General features: G+C 32.0%; 2 protein-coding genes across 3 annotated transcripts in view; both read left to right on the top strand.

The window, feature by feature from the left end:
• Positions 1-22,674, top strand: part of LOC139494525 (uncharacterized) — a 163,854-nt gene that overhangs the window by 130,692 nt on the left and 10,488 nt on the right. The gene's annotated exons all lie outside the window — the stretch shown is intronic.
• On the top strand, positions 2,407-21,887 carry LOC139494510 (uncharacterized). Of its 2 annotated transcripts, XM_071282673.1 has the most exons (14): positions 2,407-2,486; positions 3,996-4,222; positions 4,570-4,715; positions 5,535-5,655; positions 7,595-7,714; positions 8,243-8,281; positions 9,731-9,769; positions 11,930-12,079; positions 12,465-12,595; positions 13,840-14,032; positions 14,677-14,958; positions 15,560-15,705; positions 16,118-16,271; positions 20,379-21,887. In XM_071282673.1, the coding sequence occupies exons 2-14, from the start codon at positions 4,005-4,007 to the stop codon at positions 20,593-20,595; spliced, it is 1,956 nt and encodes a 651-aa protein (XP_071138774.1). In that variant the 5' UTR covers positions 2,407-2,486; positions 3,996-4,004; the 3' UTR covers positions 20,596-21,887. The 2 variants fall into 2 exon arrangements, with proteins under 2 accessions (XP_071138774.1, XP_071138782.1); XM_071282681.1 differs by lacking the exon at positions 8,243-8,281.

The following is a 22,674-nucleotide window of genomic DNA, read 5'->3' as shown; positions in this document are numbered from 1 at the left end:
ATACCCATAAAACATACTTACACCACGACTACAATCTTTTCATTCTGGAGTCAATATCTTACAATGATAACAGTGAGTAGATTTACAAAACTATGTAAATGAGGTACACATAGTCAGGCAAAACATATCAATAGACTAATTACAGGATTACTCAAGTTGTAAATATGTGCTAAATTGGATATTGTATAGAAAGGTATATACTATGAAAATAAGAGCTTGGGGCAAGCCCCTCGCTCTAATTTTCATAGTATATACCTTTCTATACAATAACCGACACGTACATATACTTTTTTCTCTAGACAATTCTTTAATTTGTTCATATTTAGAAGAAGTTTACTTTATTTTAATTCCTTCCAGGAAGCAATTCCTCGACATATTTTCCGTATGCAAAGTGACCTCAGTGTGACCCATCTCGTAAAAATTCAGTGATCGCAATACGCATGGATGTCCTTAAAATAAACTATAATTATCTGATTGTGCATGTTAAACACGTTCTCAATATCCATGCTTTTTGTTGATTGTTGACAAACAGGTGACAATCGTTTCACCTCGGCCTCAAAACACGAACTTTAATTACCTGCCATATTTTCACAACAACACTGACTGATTGAAAAAAAAATTGACGATTATACGAAATTTGTACACAAAAAAAAGATTAAATCGTGCACAGAAGACTAAGTTTATGATGTTTGTATGCATTGGTTCAAGAATTGGAATAACATTATTTTTCACCGTTCACTCGTTTCATATGACTTTAATAGAGAGTAAACTCAAACAAATCATATTTGTAGGGAAAATTATGTTACTTCTGTTAATAGAATGTAATCTTAATTAAATCAATGATATCCAGAGACGATCGCCAAGTTTCTATTTACAGATAGAAAACTTAACCCAATGATAACCAGAAAAGTTCATCTAGCTCCTGTTAAAAGAGAATAAACTTAACCCAATGATAACCAGAAAAGTTCATCTAGCTCCTGTTAAAAGAGAATAAACTTAACTCGATGATAACCAGAAAAGTTCATCTAGCTCCAGTTAAAAGAGAATAAACTTAACCCAATGATAACCAGAAAAATTCATCTAGCTCCTGTTAAAAGAGAATAAACTTAACCCGATGATAACCAGAAAAGTTCATCTAGCTCCTGTTAAAAGAGAATAAACTTAACCCAATGATAACCAGAAAAGTTCATCTAGCTCCTGTTAAAAGAGAATAAACTTAACCCGATGATAACCAGAAAAGTTCATCTAGCTCCTGTTAAAAGAGAATAAACTTAACCCAATGATAACCAGAAAAGTTCATCTAGCTCCTGTTAAAAGAGAATAAACTTAACCCAATGATAACCAGAAAAGTTCATCTAGCTCCTGTTAAAAGAGAATAAACTTAACCCAATGATCTAGCTCCTATTATCAGAGACTAAAATTAAACCCAAGATATTCGGAGAAGGTGATCTAGCTTTTATTAAAATAGAATAATAACTATAAAGATAAGAGAAGATCACCTAGCCTATGTTAACAGAGAGTAAACTTAACCCAATGATTTTCGGAGAAGATGATCTAGCTCCTATTATCAGAGACTAAAATTAAACCCAAGATATTCGGAGAAGATGATATAGCTTTTATTAAAATAGAATAATAACTATAAAGATAAGAGAAGATCACCTAGCCTATGTTAACAGAGAGTAAACCCATTGATATTGGGAGAAAATATCTAGCGTCTGTTGGGGCCCCCGGTGGCCCATTAGTCTAAGTAGTTACTACTGTAATCACTAGCCAGTAAACACTGAGATTGTGAGTTCAAACCCTACTCGCGAGCGTGAAAACGACCCCAATCTTAATTGACTAGGATTATCAGTTTTCCTATCAAAGGTCGGTGGTTTTCTCCGGGCACTCCGGTTTCCTCCATCAATAATAACTGGCCGCCATGAAAAAGCGTAAATTCGGTGCTTAAAAATGGCGTTTAAACACCAAAATAAATCAAATCAAATCCAGCTTCTGTTAGAAGATAGTGCTTAACTTCATCCAATGATTTTAAGTGAAAATCACCTAGCCTATGTTAACTGTCAGTAAACCAAATAATACTCAGGAGAGGTATCTAGCTTCATTTAGAAGACAGTACTACACTTCAAACACAATGTTTTAGGGATGATCGTCTAGTTTCTGTTAAAAAAGGGAAAAACTTGACTCAATATTATTCAGATAAACAGTCTAACTTCTGTAAACATAATATGTATTTATTCTGTAATGAACTAACTGAAGCAGTTTAGTCTATAGTGTTTTCTAAAACGATATTATATAATGAATAGCTATATTTTAATTTAACCAATGTTTTAGTAATCACCACACTCAATGTCAACGGATGTTTTACTTGTTAAAATATGTATTTTCTTTCCGACAAAAACAAATAACATTTCCCGAACGGTATTTTCCCTATTATACCCCAAAATAAATTGTGAAGTTGATAATACTCTTGATTATTTGTTCATAAGGTAATATTGTGTTTTTTTATATTATTTGTTTTGTTGTCTTGCATGTAAATTTGTATCATATTAGAAATTCATTTGACATTACTTAATTTCATAGAAATAACAAAATAAGTGATTCAACTCGAAAAAGTACTGGACTGTTTTTCTTAAGGACCTTTTTATGTTTACTCATCAATGTTTTTCTATTTTGTCTCTATGTTTTTTGGTACATATTCAAATTAAATGTATAAAGATATATCTGCATTTTAAGATTTACACATGTTTTGAACCAAACACTATTACAAAATAGTATGAACGTGTAAAATCAAATACAAGCTCTTGCATCTAGAACACTTATACTAGTGTGTTCTCCTAACGCAGAAACTGCTCCAACAAAGTTATGAAGAGGACAGATTACAAATGACACTCCATTAATTTTACGGAAACCATCACGAATTGGTTGATCCATACAATGTGTCTTTTTTTTTGTTTACAGTTTGATTTAGAAGAAACACCGCGGACATAGCTAGATAATATTATTTATTATCTAATTACTACCACAATTTTATATAAATTAGTTTTGTAATTTTCATTGTTATTAATAAATGTTACATCAGTATTACAAACTTAATCTTGAATTCTATCCTAATTCTATCCTATTTTGGGGAATTTTTTTAGAAATTCAAATGTGACGTCACTTTTATCGTTGATCTCTTCGGCTAACTCGACTCTAACTTTTTATGTGTTGGTTTAGATTGTTTTATGTATTCGTATTTATTCTGTAGTTAGTCACCACTTCGGTGTTATCGGTGTTATCATATTTATCTATTATATATATATTCATTTTTATTAATTTACTGTTTGCAGAAGTATAAATTATTCTAAATAATAAGGATGTTCAGAAAACCTTAGCCGTATTAGGCACAACTTTTTGGAATTTTTGGTCCTCAGTGCTCTTTAACTTTGTATTTGTTTTAGCTTTCTAACTTTTTTTATCTGAGCGTCACTGGTTGTGTTGTGTGGGCGTATTAAATTATAAACCTGGTACCTTTTGATAGCTATTATGCGTGTGTTTCTCTGTCCTTTATGTTCTCCCATTTATTTGTATTGTAGTCCTGTCATCTAATGTTGTCATTTAATATTATATTTAACATTGCCATAAAAGCGGGAGGTTGGCTGGCCACAAAACCAGGTTCAACCCACCATTATATTTCTTAAAATGTCCAGTACCAAGTCATGAAAATGGCCATTGTTATATTGTAGTTCGTTTATGTGTGTGTTACATTTTAGTGTTGTGTTTCTGTTGTGTCGTAGTTTTCCTATTATATTTCATGTGTTTCCCTCAGTTTTAGTTTGTAACCCTGATTTGTTGTTTTCTCAATCGATTTATGAATTTCGAACAGCGGTATACTACGGTTGCCTTTATTTATACTATAAAACAAATAATGCTTATTTGATAAAAAAAAAAACAACCCAAAAACAACTATATAACAATCAAAATGGCAAAAAAGTTATCATTGCTCTCAATTACAGTATTTGACGATGAATCCCTTACTGCTAATAGTATGTCTGCTTGGAATGGTCAAAGCACAAAGTACAGTTTTACCAAAATCTGCATACGTCACACATGCCAGTGCAGCTCCGCCAGCGGATGCCGTTGGTTTGCCCCAAGAATGCCTGTCAATTATAACCAACAAAACCCAGCGTAATGTAACGTATTCACCACGATCAGTAGCTAATGTTTTTAATATGTATTGCGGGTAAGTATTGTTAAAACTATCTTCGTTTTATTTCTATTATTATGTGAAGTGCAATGACAACTCCCTATTATGGAGTTGACCTATAATGGCTTAATTTTATAAATTGTGACTTGGATGGAGAGTTGTCTCATTGGAACTCATACCACATCTTCTCAAGTCTATTAATTCCGATCAATAACTATTCTGACATTATTTTTTTGTGTAATTTTGGATTTGATTTGTTTTCGAAAGATATTCTGATTGTCAGTATATTCACTCTAATGCTAAAAGTATATATTACAATAAAACATATTCATAATCAGAACATTATACTTCATATGATCATCAAATGTTATGTTATCTCTTAGTATTATAAACGAATTTACTGACTGTTTGGATCGAAATCGGAACACACTCCATAACAGCACCAGTCCAATCTTCAGGATACTAGCAGACAATTTCGACAAAGAACTTGTGAGGTCAAGAATGAAAAATGTTTGTAATTTGCTTCCAGGTAATGTTTGCTTATAAATTTAGTAAAAGTGAAAAAAATATTTACAGGCTTATATTTCCGTCTATTTAAACAATGGATGCTCAAACACGAATCAGATGATACATTTTCTCAAAATGAGCGTTTTTCGGATTTAAAAGTTATCATTAAGTGCCAGTCTGTCTAAGAATCAGGCAGTGGTGAAAACATGACCAAAAAAACCCACCCAGTTTGACATTGATTTCAGTTCATAATATGTAGTTATGCACAAAAATAACATTCATTTCCATTTTCTGTTCTGGTGATAGAAGATACAATTTGGTTGAAATGCACTAGAAATTGACGAATAAGGGGAGATAACTCTGTAATTTGCTATCATTCTAACCAATTTTCTAACAAGTTATTTGATATTACCAGACACACACAAATGAAAGACTAATACTTTTTCACTCAGGATGATGGTTAGTATTAAATAGCATGATTAGCTCGGTGGGTTTTTTCTTATCATGTTTTAATTTTTACCTAAATTGCCTGATTCTTACAAAAACTGGTACTTAAAGACAGTAACATCAGGTAAAATCTATTCAGTAATACATTACACGGAAACAGAGTAAAAACTAAAATGATGAACAACAAATAGAAACCAACAAAAAAAGAAAAGCTATGTCAACCCTCTCATTTATAACTTGAATGGATGAAAATCGTATCCTTTTCAGTTCCGGCACTGCAACTTCGTAACTTCAGTTGTACTGTTTTGTTTAATACATAAGAATGAACTCATAATTGCCATTAAACTCTAACTATAATTTCCAAGTTCTTTATCTTCTGTCCTTTTAAAAACAGGTGTTGCTAATGATCTTGAGTGTTTGAAATCAGCTACAAACAACACAAACGTGAAGAGTTGTTTATCACAATACAGATCACATGTGACATCGCCAAGCTTAACACTTGATAATTTGTGCCGGTAAGTAATGGTTCAGTATCATATAAGTATCATATAATTATTATATATATATATATATCAACATCAACATCAAACATCAACCCAACAATGTTAGATCTGTAAATTTGCTTTCGCAAATTTTTGGTTCTTCCCTCGCCAGAAAATAATTATATTAAGCAAATTTACAGATCTAACATTGTTGATGTTTAGACGAGTTGTATATACATTATGTACACAGCCATGTATCACCATCATTGATGGCGATCCAATGGATACATCTGTTGTAGAGTTGTCACTGACTCAGACGTACTTATAAATATAATTATTTTCTGTGACTGTATATTACATTAATTTGTAGGATCCTTTACTATAGATAATTTAGCTGATCTGTAACAATAACATCTTCATGCCTTATATATCATGTACTGTAGTACGCCGCTAGATTAAAACTGACGAGGAAAGGTAACACACGGCCAGCGAAAGCTCTTTTAATAGAGAGCCCAGGTGGTCGTGTGGTCTAGCGGGACGGTTGCAGTGCAGGCGATTTGGTGTCACGATATCACAGTAGCATGGGTTCGAATCCCGGCGAGGGAAGAACCAAAAATTTGCGAAAGCAAATTTACAGATCTAACATTATTGGGTTGATGTTTAGACGAGTTGTATATATATATATATATATACACATAGATTGAAAGGGGGGCCTACATAAAATGAGTGTACTTGTATTGTTTAAATCTGTATTCTCATTGTTTGACCTCATGATGTAATTAATGAATCCAACAAATAAACTATAAATCAAAATCACTAAAGAAATTATGTTTTCTTTGGCTGTAAATTTGTCATGGCATTTATTGCAAGAAAGAAACACAATCAACTTGTCAATCAAAACTTGATGACGATTGAATTACTGAAGGGCGATCCAGCAGTAACAAAGTTATATCAGGAGCCACTGGGTAGTCCATAGCAGCTTAAAGTAAATTCCGCCTGTCCATTCACAATACATAAAAACTCCAAACTCAGTCTGTTATATATGCCATGACGCTGGTTCTATAATCATTCTTCCAAAACTGAAACGATAAATGAAAAGCAGCAGAAAATATTCATAATGGGAAAAAGGGAGGGCGGGTAAATTCTATAGTTTTGGTCAAGCTCCGTGTAAGGTTTGAATCCAAATGACCAAACCACACGAGGTAAATTGCACGGACTAACATTTCGCGGGCTAAACTAATTAGCATATTAAAGTGACCAGTATAAAATGAATCGAACACAACGTCAATTTAAATCATTAATAGGCATACCAAGTTATATAATTACAATAACTGAATTTAATTATTATTGAATTAAATTCTATTATATTAAAAATTGAGATTGCAACATAGAATATTGAAAGTTTATTCATCTTTTTTACAGCATATATCTTTCAAATTAATGTAATTTAAAAAGCTATTGCATACGAAGAAAAGACATTTTGTTGTAAGCGGAAACTACACAGTAACTCAATAGCCCCACCACACAATTTGTCATCATATATAGAGTAATAAAGATAAACACTAATGGGTGACTAGTGTATATCAAAATGAGTCAATACAAGTCACGAGTAAATTCAACAGGGCTACCACAGATATATCACATAAAACTGACTGTAAAAATACAAAAGTCTAAATCTATTACGCTGATTGTTGCGCCGTTAAGTTAATGCATTGTGACTAGAAATGGCTAGTTCAACGATGATAAAGCAACATCAAGAACAGGGATAAAATCAAAATCATCATCATCAAGACAGTTTCCAGGGGCCATCTGAAGGACGCCACCGGGTGCGGGAGTTTCCCGCTGCATTGAAGATATATTGATGATCTTCTGCAGTTGTCTGTTCTATGGTCGTGTTGTTGTCTCTTTGATACATTCCCCATTTCCATTCTCATTTTTTTCCAATAAATGCTCTGATTGTTTCTTTTTTCAGGGCCATGACTTCCCAAGCACGATGTTTAAGGCAATATACTACACCTGATATATGTCCTTCGTCTGTTGTTGAGTTTTATTTAACAAATGAGCTAGTATTTATTCCGACATATTGTCAAAGGTAATAATAAATAACATGCAATTGTCATTGTAGACTCGAGCTCTTGTCAAAGGTAATAATAAATAACAAGCAATTGTCATTGTAGATCCGAGCTCTTGTCAAAGGTAGTAATAAATAACAAACAACTGTCATTATAGACTTGAGCTCTTGTACATAAGATAAATATGTGCTCTTAATTGCGATAATTACTTAGTTTGGGTTAAAAGAGATACACATTGTATAACCTTTACACATTGGAAATACAAAACGTACGTAATAATTTGGTTATTATGTCCAAGTAAACGAAATAGTTCCTTCTCAAATTGTAAACTATATAGAAAAGAAATCTGAACCTTTGTTTGTCAACACAACTGCTTAATACAAGTGATTGCTCGGAAGAAAGCCCGCTTAAATGAAATGTGTTTTGTAAGCTATAAATTATTAATTTAATGAAGAAAATATAAATAAAAGTGTTTACTATCTTTCCGATTTACACCATCTATTTTGCTAAGTAGGATGATATACTAAATGGTTATCTGTGTATTTCAGTTTCACTAATCAGACCACGTCACCTGATAGGAACGGTGGGTATGAAAACTTTCTTTTCGTTACCATAGAATCTTTTGAAGATGTTAAAGAGAAACTATTCTGTAAACATAACGTTTTGTGTTTGACCCTATATATGTTCTTTCCTTGTATTCATTGTAGATAAATGAGGAATAACGTAATTAATGTCTTGCTGTGATTTTGTGGGGAAAATATCGTTGTGCGTCATGGATATTTCTGTATTTGTAAACATTGTGAATTTAAAAGCAAAATTAAAGAATACAAAATTGGTATATAATCTGCGTCAATGTTTCCAGCAATCTCTAGCAGTTACTAAGGAGTAGACCCGGACAGCCCTTGTTTAGCCCCAAAATAAAGATGTTGATAAAATGTTAACTTTGAGATATCCATTGCAAAGAAGAATACAAAGAATACTTGTGTAACATTAATATGTTGGGATTTCCTTTACATTACAATGAACATGAATCAGGTATTACCAGTAGCATCAGTATGTTATGCAAAACTATTGAAATATGCGAAATTTAATATCTATGCTGATTTTCAGACGTTTTTTGTCTAGAATTGAGTGGCCGCACTTGTTTTTTGTTTTAAATTTTAAATATATGTTGTATTTATTGATAGTGCATGAGAAATAAATGCTGGTACTGAATATGAATGGGGGCACTCCCAATTTGAATATAAACCATATGAAAAATGAGGTTTTGTGGCATACTTGATACATTTTTTTTTAATTCAAGCTTGAATTTGAGCGTATTCTATTTCAAAATCAGCTCGAATCAAAACTTATTAAGTCGACTGTAGAAGACAAAGCTAACAGTAGTATACCGCTGTTCGAAACTCATAAATCGATAGAAAAAAACAAAATTCAGGTTACAAACTAAAACTGAGGGAAACACATTAAATATAAGAGGAGAACAACGACACAACATTAAAATGTAACACACACAGAAATTAGACAAAATCCAATGAGAATAACAAATATAACATCAAAACTAAATACATGAATTTGGGATAGAAAAGTACCGTTACGCGTCTTATAGTAATGTGAATACACACTCAAATATAAGAGGAAACAAACAACACAACAGAAACACAACGTTAAAATGTAACACACACTGAACGTAATTAATGTCTTGTTGTGATTACAGACCCTTAGGTGTTTACAAAATGTCACAATTCTTTAATCAGACGTACACAAGAAGTATTTGGTGAGGATTTAATTGTTGTTTCCTGTCATAATACGAATAAACAGCAATCTGTACTATCAATATTTTGTTTACTATTTAAAAAGAAACTATTATTACATGCATCAATTTTCATCTGGCTTGTATCTTTTGGTTAGACAAATACTTCAAATTATTCATTGATTAAGAAATGTGGAAAAGGAAAATCGTGTTTACTTTTCTATTTTAACCTACAGCATATAGTTCACCATGAAGTATGAAGTAAACAGTTATTTGTGTTTTTCAGTTCCCAAAACCCGACAATGTCAAGTGGAACAGACACGAGGTAAGAACAATAGATTTTCAGGAGAGGTACTGATCTTTATAAGAGAGAAATTATGGAAGACTCGGTAAACACAATTAAGAGATTAAGAAAAAAAGTATAATAAAAATACCCAACTCCAACGCAAATTCAAAAAAAGGAAGTCCATACAAACTGACATAATCAAAGGCTATTAATCAACGGAACAAGTAAAAACAAGTGCCATATTCCGGACTTAGTACAGGAATTTTCGAAGACTGTTAACTGTGACTTCTCCCGATGTTTATTCCTCTCGATTTCACTGCAGATATTATCGTTTGGCATTGATGCATCCTGAAATTTGAAATACATTAAATAGAGAATGAACATTAACCTAAAAAATATTTTAGAAAAATCCTATAAAGTAAAAGAATTTGTTTTTCATGAACTGCAATAATAACTTTACTGTATAAGTTTGTGTATCAAATAACTTGGTTCTTGTTCGTTTCGTTCATGAAGACATTTGTTTAGTCAAAAGAAACTTGTTATTATTAGGCATTAAGCAGTTTAAAAAAAATATTTGGTTTTACTGTTAAGCAATCAGTGAAACATAGAAGATAAATGGTTTATTTTTGGTTCAATGTAAAAGACGGAGGTAACCATCATTTGGAGTCCATAAAAAACCCAATCAAAGATAGGATTTGCGTTGTGTCTAATTTTTATATACATGTAGTATGAAATTCAAAACAGTGTAGCTGTGGCCATTGATTGACCCATCAAAATCATCCATTGACTGGGACAATTTACGTGAACGTTTGTCTGTAACAACCACTGTTCATGACATACCTACGATAGACATTTAAACTGTGGGGTCAACAAAGGTTTCTTAACGCCTTTAATTATAAAATAATTCGAAAAATTAATCAGGAATAACCTTTGTGTTTTGATTTATATAATTGATATAAATCAAAATATCGTGTTATTTCTGATTAATTTTTCGAACTACTTTATTTAGGTGTTGAGAACCTTTGGTGACCCCATAGTTTAAGTGTCTTTAAAAAGTACATAGTGAGCATTGGTCGTTACATACAAACGTTCACCTAAATTGTCCCAGTCAATGAATGATGTTAATGTGTCAATCAATGGCCACAGCTACACTGTTTTGAATTTCATACTATATATATTTATGTCGTGTACATGTTATTATTTTGTACACGTTTTAACTTTTACAAAAAGTTTGTACAAGTAATTACTTGTATGATGCCACCATACACCTTATTACTTGTACAAATACAGGTAATTATTAGTCCAATTTTTATTGAGGAAAAGATATGTAACAAATGTTACTTTAATTAAATAAAGAAATGTGCTGAAAAATTTGCTGCGAAATGCCAAAATACAAGAAATGGTATCGGTAGAATTTTTTTTGGATAAATGCAAGCAATCAATATTCTGTTTTATTTTTGAATTATCAAAAGACAAAATCAATTACAGTTACTGTAAAAATAAAACATGCTTGTTATCGCTGATTACAGTAGTATACCGGTGTTCAAAAGTCATTAATCGATTGAGAGAAAATAAATTCGGTTACAAAACTAAATCCGACGGGTACACATCAACTATAAGAGGACATATATAAAGGCACGTCTGTATTTCAAATTAGAGCTAGGCAACAGAAGTTAACTTGGTACAGGCATTTAGAAAATGGTGGATTGAACCTGGTTTTATAGCTAGCTAAACTTCTCACTTGTATGACAGTCGCATCAAATTCCATTATAATGACAACGAAGCGTGAACAAAACAAACAGACATAATAGGTAAAAATGTCAAAATAAGGGTACATCAGTCAATCACTATAAAAACAAACAAATATGTAACATAGGAACACAAAAAGGCATATATTAAATTTAACAACCACATTGCCTTTATTATTATACGATTCCATTTATCTATGTTTTATCAACCAAAAAAGGATTGAAAAAAATCGATTGAGAAGTCAAACTAAGATCGAAATCCAACAACTGAGGGAATTTCATAAACTCTAAATTGAGCCAGGCTGGGTGCGTTGACAAAGAAATCGTCTTCTGCTATTAAAGAATCTACCGACATGTAAAATGTTTCAAAACAATAAACAGGTTGTTGCAAGAGAAGTATACATTGTCACTTGTGTCATTTATTCACATTACTATGCATTTGATATTACAGTTATATAGATTCCGTTATATTTATTTGTGCCTGGGAGTCCTTTCACAGCACTTTGAATGGTGTGGTTGCAGAACTTGGTAATCCATCAAAAAATCTTGCAACTATTGCAAGGATCTTTACTGAATCGTTAAACAACAGGTCTATTTGCAGGTATAACACTGAAGTAGTATTTCGTCTATGAATACAGACACCACTCGCGTAATAATTGAAATTAATTCCTTGTATTTAAATGCTTGAATGGGTATTTTCCGTTGTCCCATTTATACTTTATATTGTTAAAAGAGATTTAACCTTAGAAGATATGATTGTTGATAGAAAATAATATTTTAATATATCAACAATTTTAACTTTATAATATCTATCTATTTTGAAAATCAATCTTGCGTAATTTCATGTTTACATTGTTGAAAATCTTTTTGCTTTCTTTTCAACTAGTACTGCTGTTGCAATATTCTAAAAATAATTATTTTAATATTATATTTATAATTCAATATTAAGCTTGGGAGTATTATTAAAAAAATATTTAATTTTTTAGCAATCGAACTGCATTTGCTACATGCGTCCAAGATCGATATGTAAAACCATTCAGTGAGATTGATTCGATAGTTGCCAGGTATTTGAACCCAAACTTGATTGGTTCAGCATTAAATCAGTTTTGTGAATTAAGTAAGTATATAGTAAGTTTACTCTTGTAAGCTCCCTTTTTAAATACTGATATTTAATGTTTCAAAACTGATGAAAGCAGATCTTATCTTGAATTTAGATCTATACTTCTTAAAGAAAACACAACAATAAACACAATCATACAAATACACATGAACAAAAATATTGAATATTGAGTTCAGGGAACAATTAAAAATTTCAAAGAAAAATACGAATGGAAAAAAATTTCCTACCTTTTTATTAACACCTCCCATGAGTTTCTGAATTTGCACTTGAAAATCACAAACATATACCTTAGTATGCCCTTGACACATTAATGAAAACTTATTTAAAATTTAAAAAACGCAATAGGTAATGTATTCTCTAAATGCTAGCGTTACAAGAAAATGAAAATATTTATCATATTAAAATTCTTGATTTCGTATTCCCATCTATTTTTTCTCTGCAATTGTTTGGTCAAGAACTTTTCTAAAAATAGATCAGACAAAACGAAAGTTGAAAACGAAAAGGATGAAGAAATTCATTAAAAACGGAAGGAGAAAAATTGTGTCTAACTTACAAAGTTTCAATTACAATGTTACCGTACAACTTTTTTAGAACTTGCGGATTTAGTCAAAGGATTATGAACTCCAACTTTTAAACATATAAAATGTAACTTAGCATGCAAATGTTTTATTGTACCCTTTATACATATTTCTTGAGTGAGATATTTTTGAAAGAAGCAAATTTGAAACTCCAATATGAACTTTTTAGGTGAGATTGTCACGTGACTGTTTTACATGATCTCAAAATATCCTCCAAATAAGTTAAATTGATACTGTCAAAACTTATAAATTTGGTGTATCCGATGCGCTTTTCTGGGTTTACCTTCATCATGAACGGCCTAACCCGAAATCAAATGATGTATAAATCTTTGATTACGTTAGGAATAATATGTAATAAAAGGGAAGTAAGAAGAATATAGACTTGAATTTTTTTGACACAGAACAGAAAGATACAAAGGTAGTATAAGAAAGCCATAAAGTATCAATGATGTATAAACAGTCAAAAATGATAAAGTTTTACAGACTCCAAAATGATGAATTTGAACCCATGTAATTTAAAAGAGATGCAGCAAAATAATCTGACACTCTTGTACGAGGAGTAAAACCAATATATTTTAACACTCAATTCACAAATTAATCGCTGTTGATACCAAAACGTTAAACCGTTATTGTAGACTTAATTTGCTCGTTCATTTTTTTAAGGATTAAGTCGATCAGAAGAAACATGTCTGAAAGAACGTGACACTGTAACAGGTTTGGTATTTTGTGTAGGAACAATGAGTTTACATTTAAGGGACCTGAAAAATAGAAACAAAGACAGCACGCAATATTATTCCAATCCCAATTACACCACACCAACACCTGTTGAACCAGGAAGCGTATCAGACATCTGCTCGTAAGTAAAAGTGCATAGTTGTATCTTTTTTAATTAATATGCTCTTCATGAAATAGGTTTGAACATTTTAAAATTTCAATTGCGAATGCATACATTACATGTGTATGTATATTTCGAATTCAAGTAAAGAAATAGATTGATGCAATCTGAGGATGCAATCACAACTGATATCTACCACAACGTTTAGCTACAATAAGTTTATGGTTCATTGAATTATACTAAACAAAAGATGCTCGTAAGTAAAAATGCATAGCTGTATTTTTTTTAATCAATTTGCACTGCATGAAATATCTTTGAACATTTTTAAATTTTAATTGCGAATGCATACATTAGATGTGTATGTATATTTCGAATTAAAGTAAAGAAACAGATTGATACAATCACAACTGCTATCTACCACAGTGACTACGTTTTGCTAAAATAAGTTTATGGCTCATTGAATTATACTAAACAGTAGATGGTAACCATATAGTTAAGACATAGGTCCAATGATATAAGGATGCACATATGTGTTTGTGCTTTATAAAAAGGATCATTTATAAAGATCCGTTATCTTTTTAAAAAAAGATTTACACATTCAATTATATACATTTGGAATAGCAATAATTTCGGTGGAATGGTTTACACATATATACTCGTTGTAGAGCAATACGAACTGTGGATAAATGTGTTCGCATACAGCTACAGAGATGCAGTTCAAGTTTAGCACAAACCTTCACAAATGTGGAAAGACAACTTCTTTCTACAGACTGCTTTAACGCAAAATCTAAATGGATTGAGAATTCGCACTTTACTTCGGTTATGATGTATTGTGGTATGCACATTGGCGGTGAACTCTATCTACGCATTATTGGTAAAAACACGACAATTGGAGGAAAACAAGCTAACTTGAATGTTGTTAAAGATTTCATTCCATACTTATGTGGGTAGGTAAATACATAATTTCTGTAAAAAAAAAAGAGGTACTATTCATTCAATTTATGTCAAAATTGCTAAAACAAAGTACATAAAAGCAAAGGTTGTTTAGATAACAGAATAAATGAGGAGCTGTATTGTCGAAAGGGACACAAAAAGATAAGACAAAATTGGACCATGTGCTTTTCAGACGTATTCAAGGCAAGATTGGGTATTGTTTTGACACGAATCGACTGTCAATGTATTGTGAATTCTAAACTGTATAAAAAAAAAACTACGAGGCTAGACATTGAACAAAACTTTCATTTTCTCTGATATGCAGGTCACATCTTTACCACAAAATCTTGTTTAGATCATTAATCTACACTGTTGGTGACTTCACATTTCAACATTTAAAAAAAAATCTGTATGAAAGTGTATAACTCTAGGTAGAACTTGATAGCTTTTATTATGAATAATATGAATAAAATGAAATGTTTTAGCCTACTTTCTGCTGGAAAGTCTCCAGCTGTATCTAAAGACGTATAAGATAATCATATCATGTTCGTGCACTGTAGAAAATGTCACAATAATTTTTAGCAATTTTAAATTGAAACTTTATTATCTTTACAGCAATATGAACGATTTCGTCACTTGCATCGCTCGGGAAGTTGGTCAGTCTAAAAATATATTAGATAGAATTTCCCTGAAGTTACTTGACCTAACCAATGCTTATCGTCTACAAGTAATTTTTGGAACAATGTGTGATCGAACACGAGGTAATAATTCTAAATATCTTAAATGAAAAAGGGTTGCTGCTTTTTTTTTTACACTTTTGAAACAAGAGAGTCATCTTTAGGAAAATATGTATTAAGGTATATTTTCAATTTTAGCTGGAACATATGTATTAAGTTGACAAAAAGCAAAAATTTAGGCCAACACAAAATACACCAAGATTCAAGCATAATTGCAGGCCGGAATGATTTTTTTAAACATTTAATTCTATTGTCTGAATTTTTATTGAAATTCCCACAGTACTAAATATGATACATCACTGGTTCATTTTAACAAATTTATAAAGAATCATTAGTACATGACATGCAGGCTTATTTCAACTACTTTCCCTGTTGATATACAACTAGATAAAATGCTGTTCAGTACCATTTACTTATCTCAATGTCATTGTTTCAGACATTCAGGATAACGTGGAATGCTTCAGTAAGGGAGCATTCACTAATTGTACATATCTACCAAAGGAGCAAAATCGTCTTTTCATGAAATATTTGAAAACTTTTCAAAACAACATAACATATTTTGATGTGGATTCTGTAACAGAACTTTGTGGGTATGTATTCTTTGGATGAAAAATAATATTTAATGTAATCGCTTATAAACGTATAAGATAGAAATATACTTCTATAGTTTCATGTATGCATATTCTGATATAAAATGACTAAGACATGTTGTTATTTAACTAATTCGCACATTAGAAGGAAATAATGTTCTAGAAAAAAAGTGAACACTCATTAAAACATTAGAAACTCCAGTATTTGTACCGAGCTACCAAAATACCACAAAATACTGAAATTACTTATAAATTAAAAAAATATAAATAAAGGTGACAGTATTATATCGCTGTTCAATAGTCATCAATCGATTAAGCGAAAACAAATCCAGGTCACAAACAAAATTCGAAAGAAACACATTAACTATGAGAGGAAAACAACGGAACAACAGAAATACTGAACTGCAACAAACATAAAGACACACATAAATGGAGTAAGGAACGAATATATACATTGAAGGCTAGTAACTCTGAAAATCCCCTGACATAAACTTTTAAACAAAACATTATATTTAAAAGTATTATAATATCCTTCTGTGTACAACTGATTTCGATCTCTGTTTGTCTCTTCTTTGATCTCTCCCTGTTGTATACCGCTGTAAGACGGATGATACTTCATCTCTTGTGCTATTACATCACCACTACTCAGCTTTGCCAACAGTTGTTTATCCTGAAGAACTGTTTCACAATCCACTAGTCGTTGATTAATAAAGGCAACAGTAGTATACCGCTGTTCAAAACTCATAAATCCATGGACAAAAAACAAAATCGGGATAACAAACTAAAACCGAGGGAAACGCATTAAATATAAGAGAACAACGACATAACACTAAAATGTAACACACATAGACAAAATCCCACGAGAATAACAAATATAACATATATATATAACATCAAAACCAAATACATGAATTTGGGATAGACAAGTACCGTGACACGTCTTATCGCAATGTGAATTTACACTCAAAAATAAGAGAAAACAAACGACACAACGTTATAATGTAATACACACAGAAACGAACTATAATATAACAATGACCATATTCCTGACTGATTAGTTTCATTGTCATTGCCTCTCTTAAGACAGATAAATGCGACTCTCTATCACAATGAAACATTTATGCACATTTTCAACTGGATCTGGTTGTTGGTCTTTAGAACGAGGAGTGCACCTTATAGTTATCAAAGGTACCAGGATTATAATTTAGTACGCCAGACGCGCGTTTCGTCTACATAAGACTCATCAGTGACGCTCAAATTAAAATATTTATAAGCCAAACAAGTACAAAGTTGGAAGAGCATTGAGGAGCCAAAATCCCAAAAAGTTGTGCCAAATACGGCTAAGGTAATCTATACCTGGGCTAAGAAAACCCTTAGTTTTTCGAAATTTAAAGTTTTGTAAACAGGAAATTTATCAAAATGACCACATTTTTGATATTCATGTCAACACCGAAGTGTTGACTACTGGGCTGGTGATACCCTCGGGGACGAAACGTCCACCAGCAGTGGCATCGACCCAGTGGTGTTAATAGTTATCAAAGGTACCAGGATTATAAAAGGTTTAGAAGACTTACATTTACTCGAAATTTTAGATGGCATCGGTGATATATGGCGTTTGTGGGCTCTCTCAAGTTTTGTTTTATTAAACACAAATTATGGTACCTCGCATTTTCCTTTTTTATTGTGCTTTCAATACCATATCCGTGGTTTAATCGCCGAATATCTAGAGGGATAGGGAAGGCATTTAATTCATGAAAAAAGGGATATTTTTGTCCCAACATTGTATATCCTTCATCTGACGATTTCAGTAGGTCTGTTGTGACACAAACAACATTTTGTCCATATAGTTTCCCAACCATCTGCTGAGGAAGCTGATAAGCGAATTCTTTTTGCCATTTCAAAAATAAAATAACTATTATAAAAATAAACAAAAGTAATCAACAATGAAATAATAGAACAATAACGCAAATAGTATCTTTGTAATAGATAAATGCAACGGTAATAGTCAGCGGGTTACAAACTAAAACCGAGTGAAACACATCAACTATAGGAGAAGTCCACAAAGTGTGTGTCTGTAACATGAATGGATTAACGCAACAAAGAGTAACGTCACTTTAAATTTAAATTTCTATAAATTCCAGATTAGTTTTCTAGTTATGTTATTTGTTGTATTTAACAACTATATTCTTATAGAATTGCGTTAGTAATAGGGATAGAATTCCGTCGAATCAATATCCGATCAGAATTACAAATAAAACTTCGTAACTAAATACATGAACGTTTAATAGACAAATACCGAGACACGTCTTAATACAATGCGAATTCACACTCAGTAAAACTGTTAACTCGGATAACTCTGCGACCTCTAGCGGCCTATAGGCTATCGAACCTAATGTAGCACTCGAAGATTAGTCGGCGCTCGGAGGAATATATAACGACTGACATTATTAGGGTTATAAAACAGTCATATTCGGGATATTCATAAAAACCAGGAGTGCGTTATCGACCGATATTTGACCGGAAGTGATGTTTTATTTTTATTAAGTATTTGTTTGTGAGACTTCGTAACAGCATCCTGTTACAATTACTTCTTGTTTACAATGATTTACTCTATCTTGTAACATTTTGGATACAAAAGAAGCAAAAGGGATCATACATTTGATGTTTTCCCTGAAAAGACGTCATTTTGAAAATCCAAGATGGCCGCCATGATCGGATGAATTTTTTTCGTGTCTACCCCCTAATATTATTACATGCACCTAAAGCCATGTTGATACAAAGTTTCATGCTTGTATCTCAATTTGCATGATTTGTGTGGTAAGCTGCTTAACTATATGTATTAAACAAGACTACACATTGGGCGAAGAACAAGCACGATATTATATTCAAATGGGGAAAACACAACATTCTAATGGTTTCTTATCGTAAAAGGATGTTATCAGCATAAAATTGTCCTCTAAAACAAAACATAAAAACTCAGTAAGATGTCTTAAGTTATGAGGGTTTAAAATTATGATTAATAAACAAGATCTTAACTAAGATTATTTTCAAAATTTTCAAACTTTAAATCGTATTTTTTCCCAACGCTCTTTTCACCATGGTATGTGACGTCATTTTCATAATTTACTGCGTTGAGGCCTGGACTGAATCGGGTGTGTCTATTCTGTGTTGGTCATTCATCATGTATTCGTGTTTGTTTTATGTAATGAGTTAATACTTCAGTTTCATTATGTATATCTGTTATATTCATTTGATAAAATTTACTGTTTGCAATAGCATTAATTTTTCTAAATAATAAGGATGTTCTTATCCCAAGCATAAAAACTTAGCCGTATTTGACACAACCTTTTTCAACTTTTGATCTTCAGTGCTGTACAACTTTGCACTTTTTTTCGCTTTCGATCTTTTATATCTGGACGTCACTGGTGAGTCTTGTGTGGACGAGGCGCGTTTTTGGCGTATTAAATTTTAAACCTGATGCTTTTTGTTATTCATTAATCATGTGTTTCTTTGTCCAATACGTTTTCCTATTTATTTGTATTATAGTCCTGTAATATTATGTTGTCATTTCTATGTTAAATTTAACATTGCCATTAAAGTGAGAGGTTTGGCATGCCACAAAACCAGGTTCAACCCACCATTTTTTCCTTTAAAAATGTCCTGTACCAAGTCAGGAATATGGCCATTGTTATATTATAGTTCGTTTCTGTGTGTGTTACAATTTAACGTTGCGTCGTTTGTTTTCTCTTATTTTTGAGTGTAAATTGACATTGCGATAAGACGTGTCACGGTACTTATCTATCCCAAATTCATGTATTTGGTTTTGATGTTATATTTGTTATTCTCGTGGGATTTTGTCTGATGCTTGGTCCGTTTCTGTGTGTGTTAGTTACATTGTAGTGTTGTGTCGTTGTTCTCCTCTTATATTTATGCGTTTCCCTCATTTTTAGTTTGTTACCCCGATTTTGTTTTTTGTCCATGTATTTATGAGTTTGAACAGCGGTATACTACTGTTGTCTTTATTTATATCAATATCTTTGTATTGACAGTTCGTTAAACAAAAAATACATTTTAAATTAACTGAACATTATTTTTTTTTAATTAAAGAACTGTTAAAGAATTTGGAATGTGTGGTGCAAGAGCGTTGTCACCCTGTAGCAAAGATCTCAGTCAGCTTGGACAGAACATCATCAATGAACTTCTTAGACCGGACTGTGGAGGCTCACGCCCTTTGACAAGATATATCACAAATGGAACTCAGAAGATTCCATTGAAATTTACTTTGTTTTCAAGCATCTTCTTACTGATGCACTTCATGTTATGATGAGGTAGAAAGATTGTTAGTTTTCTATGTTGTGTCTTTTGTACTATTATTTGACCTTTGTCTTTTTCTTTTTAAGCCATGGCGTTGTCAGTTAGTTTTTGATGTATGGTGGCTGCTGTCCATCTGGTATCTTTCGCCCCTCTTGTTTTTAAAGCCTATTCATTCAAATATAAAAGTATATATGATCTTGAAATATATATCTCGGTTGCTTTGCTGATTACTAGTATTTCTTACTTTCATATCGAAAGTTTTTAGAAATTTAGAATGAATTTACCGTTTTCAATGATTCTTGCAAATGAGGTTAAGGTCATATAAACATGTCAACCAAAAATAGATTCCCTTCAAGAATTTTTAGTATAAGAAATACTTCAAGATGGCACAAGAAAATGAGTGGAGGCCAGATGAACAATGTGATAGGTACAAATGAAGTTTTGATTGTACATTTCATGCCGTCTGTATTTTCCTATTTATGAAACATCCCCTCCCGGATATGTGTCAATCTGTGATAATATACGAGTGGTGGTATGCAGATGTGAAAACGGATCAAAAATCAACATTCGTGTGCTTTGGAATCCGTATCTGTTCTATTCTATACTTAGTATAAGTACGCACATACGAGTCCTCTTAAATGACTATTTTACTGTACAATGTTCAATATTTTTATGATTCATAACATCCCTTCTTGAAATTTTTCGTTGGTTATTTAGAATTAAGAAACAAAGGTTCCAGCTCCAACTGGCTAAGTTGACCGTAGGTCGATTTTGCGATTCATTTCAATCCCATTTGATAATAAAGGAGATCTCAGTATTTATATACACTCTTCTATTTGTGGATGTGAGCTGATTGAAATAATTCACGTAAAGAGCTTCGGACTAGTTTTGTTTTCATTTCATTTCCATCGTTTTCAATATACAGTTGTTCATCTATTATAGCTTCGATTCTTAAAACTGCTTTTGGATGGCATCGAATTGTTAAAAGACAATTACGGGGTCATCCAAGACCTTATCGCTTTTTGAGAATCTGCGACACTTGGTCTGAAAATTTGCGACACTTGAGCTTTTTGCGTCCTACAATTTCTTCCGCTTGTCCTCTTCGATAAAATTACTTCACAGAGTTAGAAATCGTATTTCGGATGTCATATTTAGTGAATTATATAGAAAACAGAAATTGTAAAAACAAAAGTAAATTTGTGTTTGATGCCAAATGCATTGCATACAATCCCCCGGTGTAAATTGCCTTGACTTATGAATGCCTGTTTTACAAAGCTAATAAAAATAGAAAAATTAAAAAAAGATTCTCGGCTTTTATTTCAATACACGGTTAGTTGTAGTATTGAATCCCTTTGTAAAAAAAACACGGTGTTGACGAAGAATCTGAAAGGTTTCATTAGACGAAAAAATTGATGACGAACGATTGAAATAAGTGCAGAAAACGCATTGAAAGCTAACAAGTTGTTATAGTTGTCATTTGTTTTTGTAAAGGCCGATGGAAGTAGGTTCATGATGAAGACTTGCATGATCACTTAAGCTGAATACCACATGCTAAAATAGTAGGTAGGCTAAATTCGTTAGTGTTCTAGTGACCTAATACGATACATACGGGGTCAGTAAATTCCATATGGGTTGAGAGCGAATATGTGATAAGTGAATTACACATGGGGTTAGAGCGAATTTACTGACCCCTTATACCGGTTTATCGTATTAGGTCACTAGAACTCTAATACCATAACTTATAATATGCAGTAGTTAAACAAACAAAAAAAATGAGCTGAAGACCAATATCCGCTTCGAAAACTGGTTTTCATTTATTTGATGTATTTGAGCTTTTGATTTTTTCATTTGATAAAGGACTTTCAAATTTGAGTTTTCCTTTATATTCTGTTTTTTATACTTTACTTTTTTTTTATGTTAAAGAATAGGTTGGTTGTTTCTCCTTGCACTGTTGTGTTGCTAAAAAAATATAAAAGAAAATAAAAAAAAAATGCAGTTCTAAGCATTTCCCAACTCATTGTAATGTATTGTGAAAAAGGAAGGTGTCTGGAATATCCAACTAGAGGCTATAAAGAGCCTGTGTCGCTCA

The sequence above is a fragment of the Mytilus edulis genome, chromosome 1, assembly GCF_963676685.1.
Source record: "Mytilus edulis chromosome 1, xbMytEdul2.2, whole genome shotgun sequence".
In the NCBI taxonomy this organism is placed as follows: Eukaryota; Metazoa; Mollusca; class Bivalvia; order Mytilida; family Mytilidae; genus Mytilus; species Mytilus edulis.
This window is presented reverse-complemented; position numbering and strand designations above follow the sequence as displayed.

Excerpts from the sequence above, each read along its gene's own strand:
- LOC139494510 (XM_071282673.1), top strand. The coding sequence starts at position 4,005 with ATGAATCCCTTACTGCTAATAGTATGTCTGCTTGGAATGGTCAAAGCA. Across the intron at positions 4,223-4,569 it reads GTTTTTAATATGTATTGCGG|TATTATAAACGAATTTACTG; the intron begins GTAAGTATTGTT and ends GTTATCTCTTAG. Across the intron at positions 16,272-20,378 it reads TCTGTAACAGAACTTTGTGG|AACTGTTAAAGAATTTGGAA; the intron begins GTATGTATTCTT and ends TTTTAATTAAAG.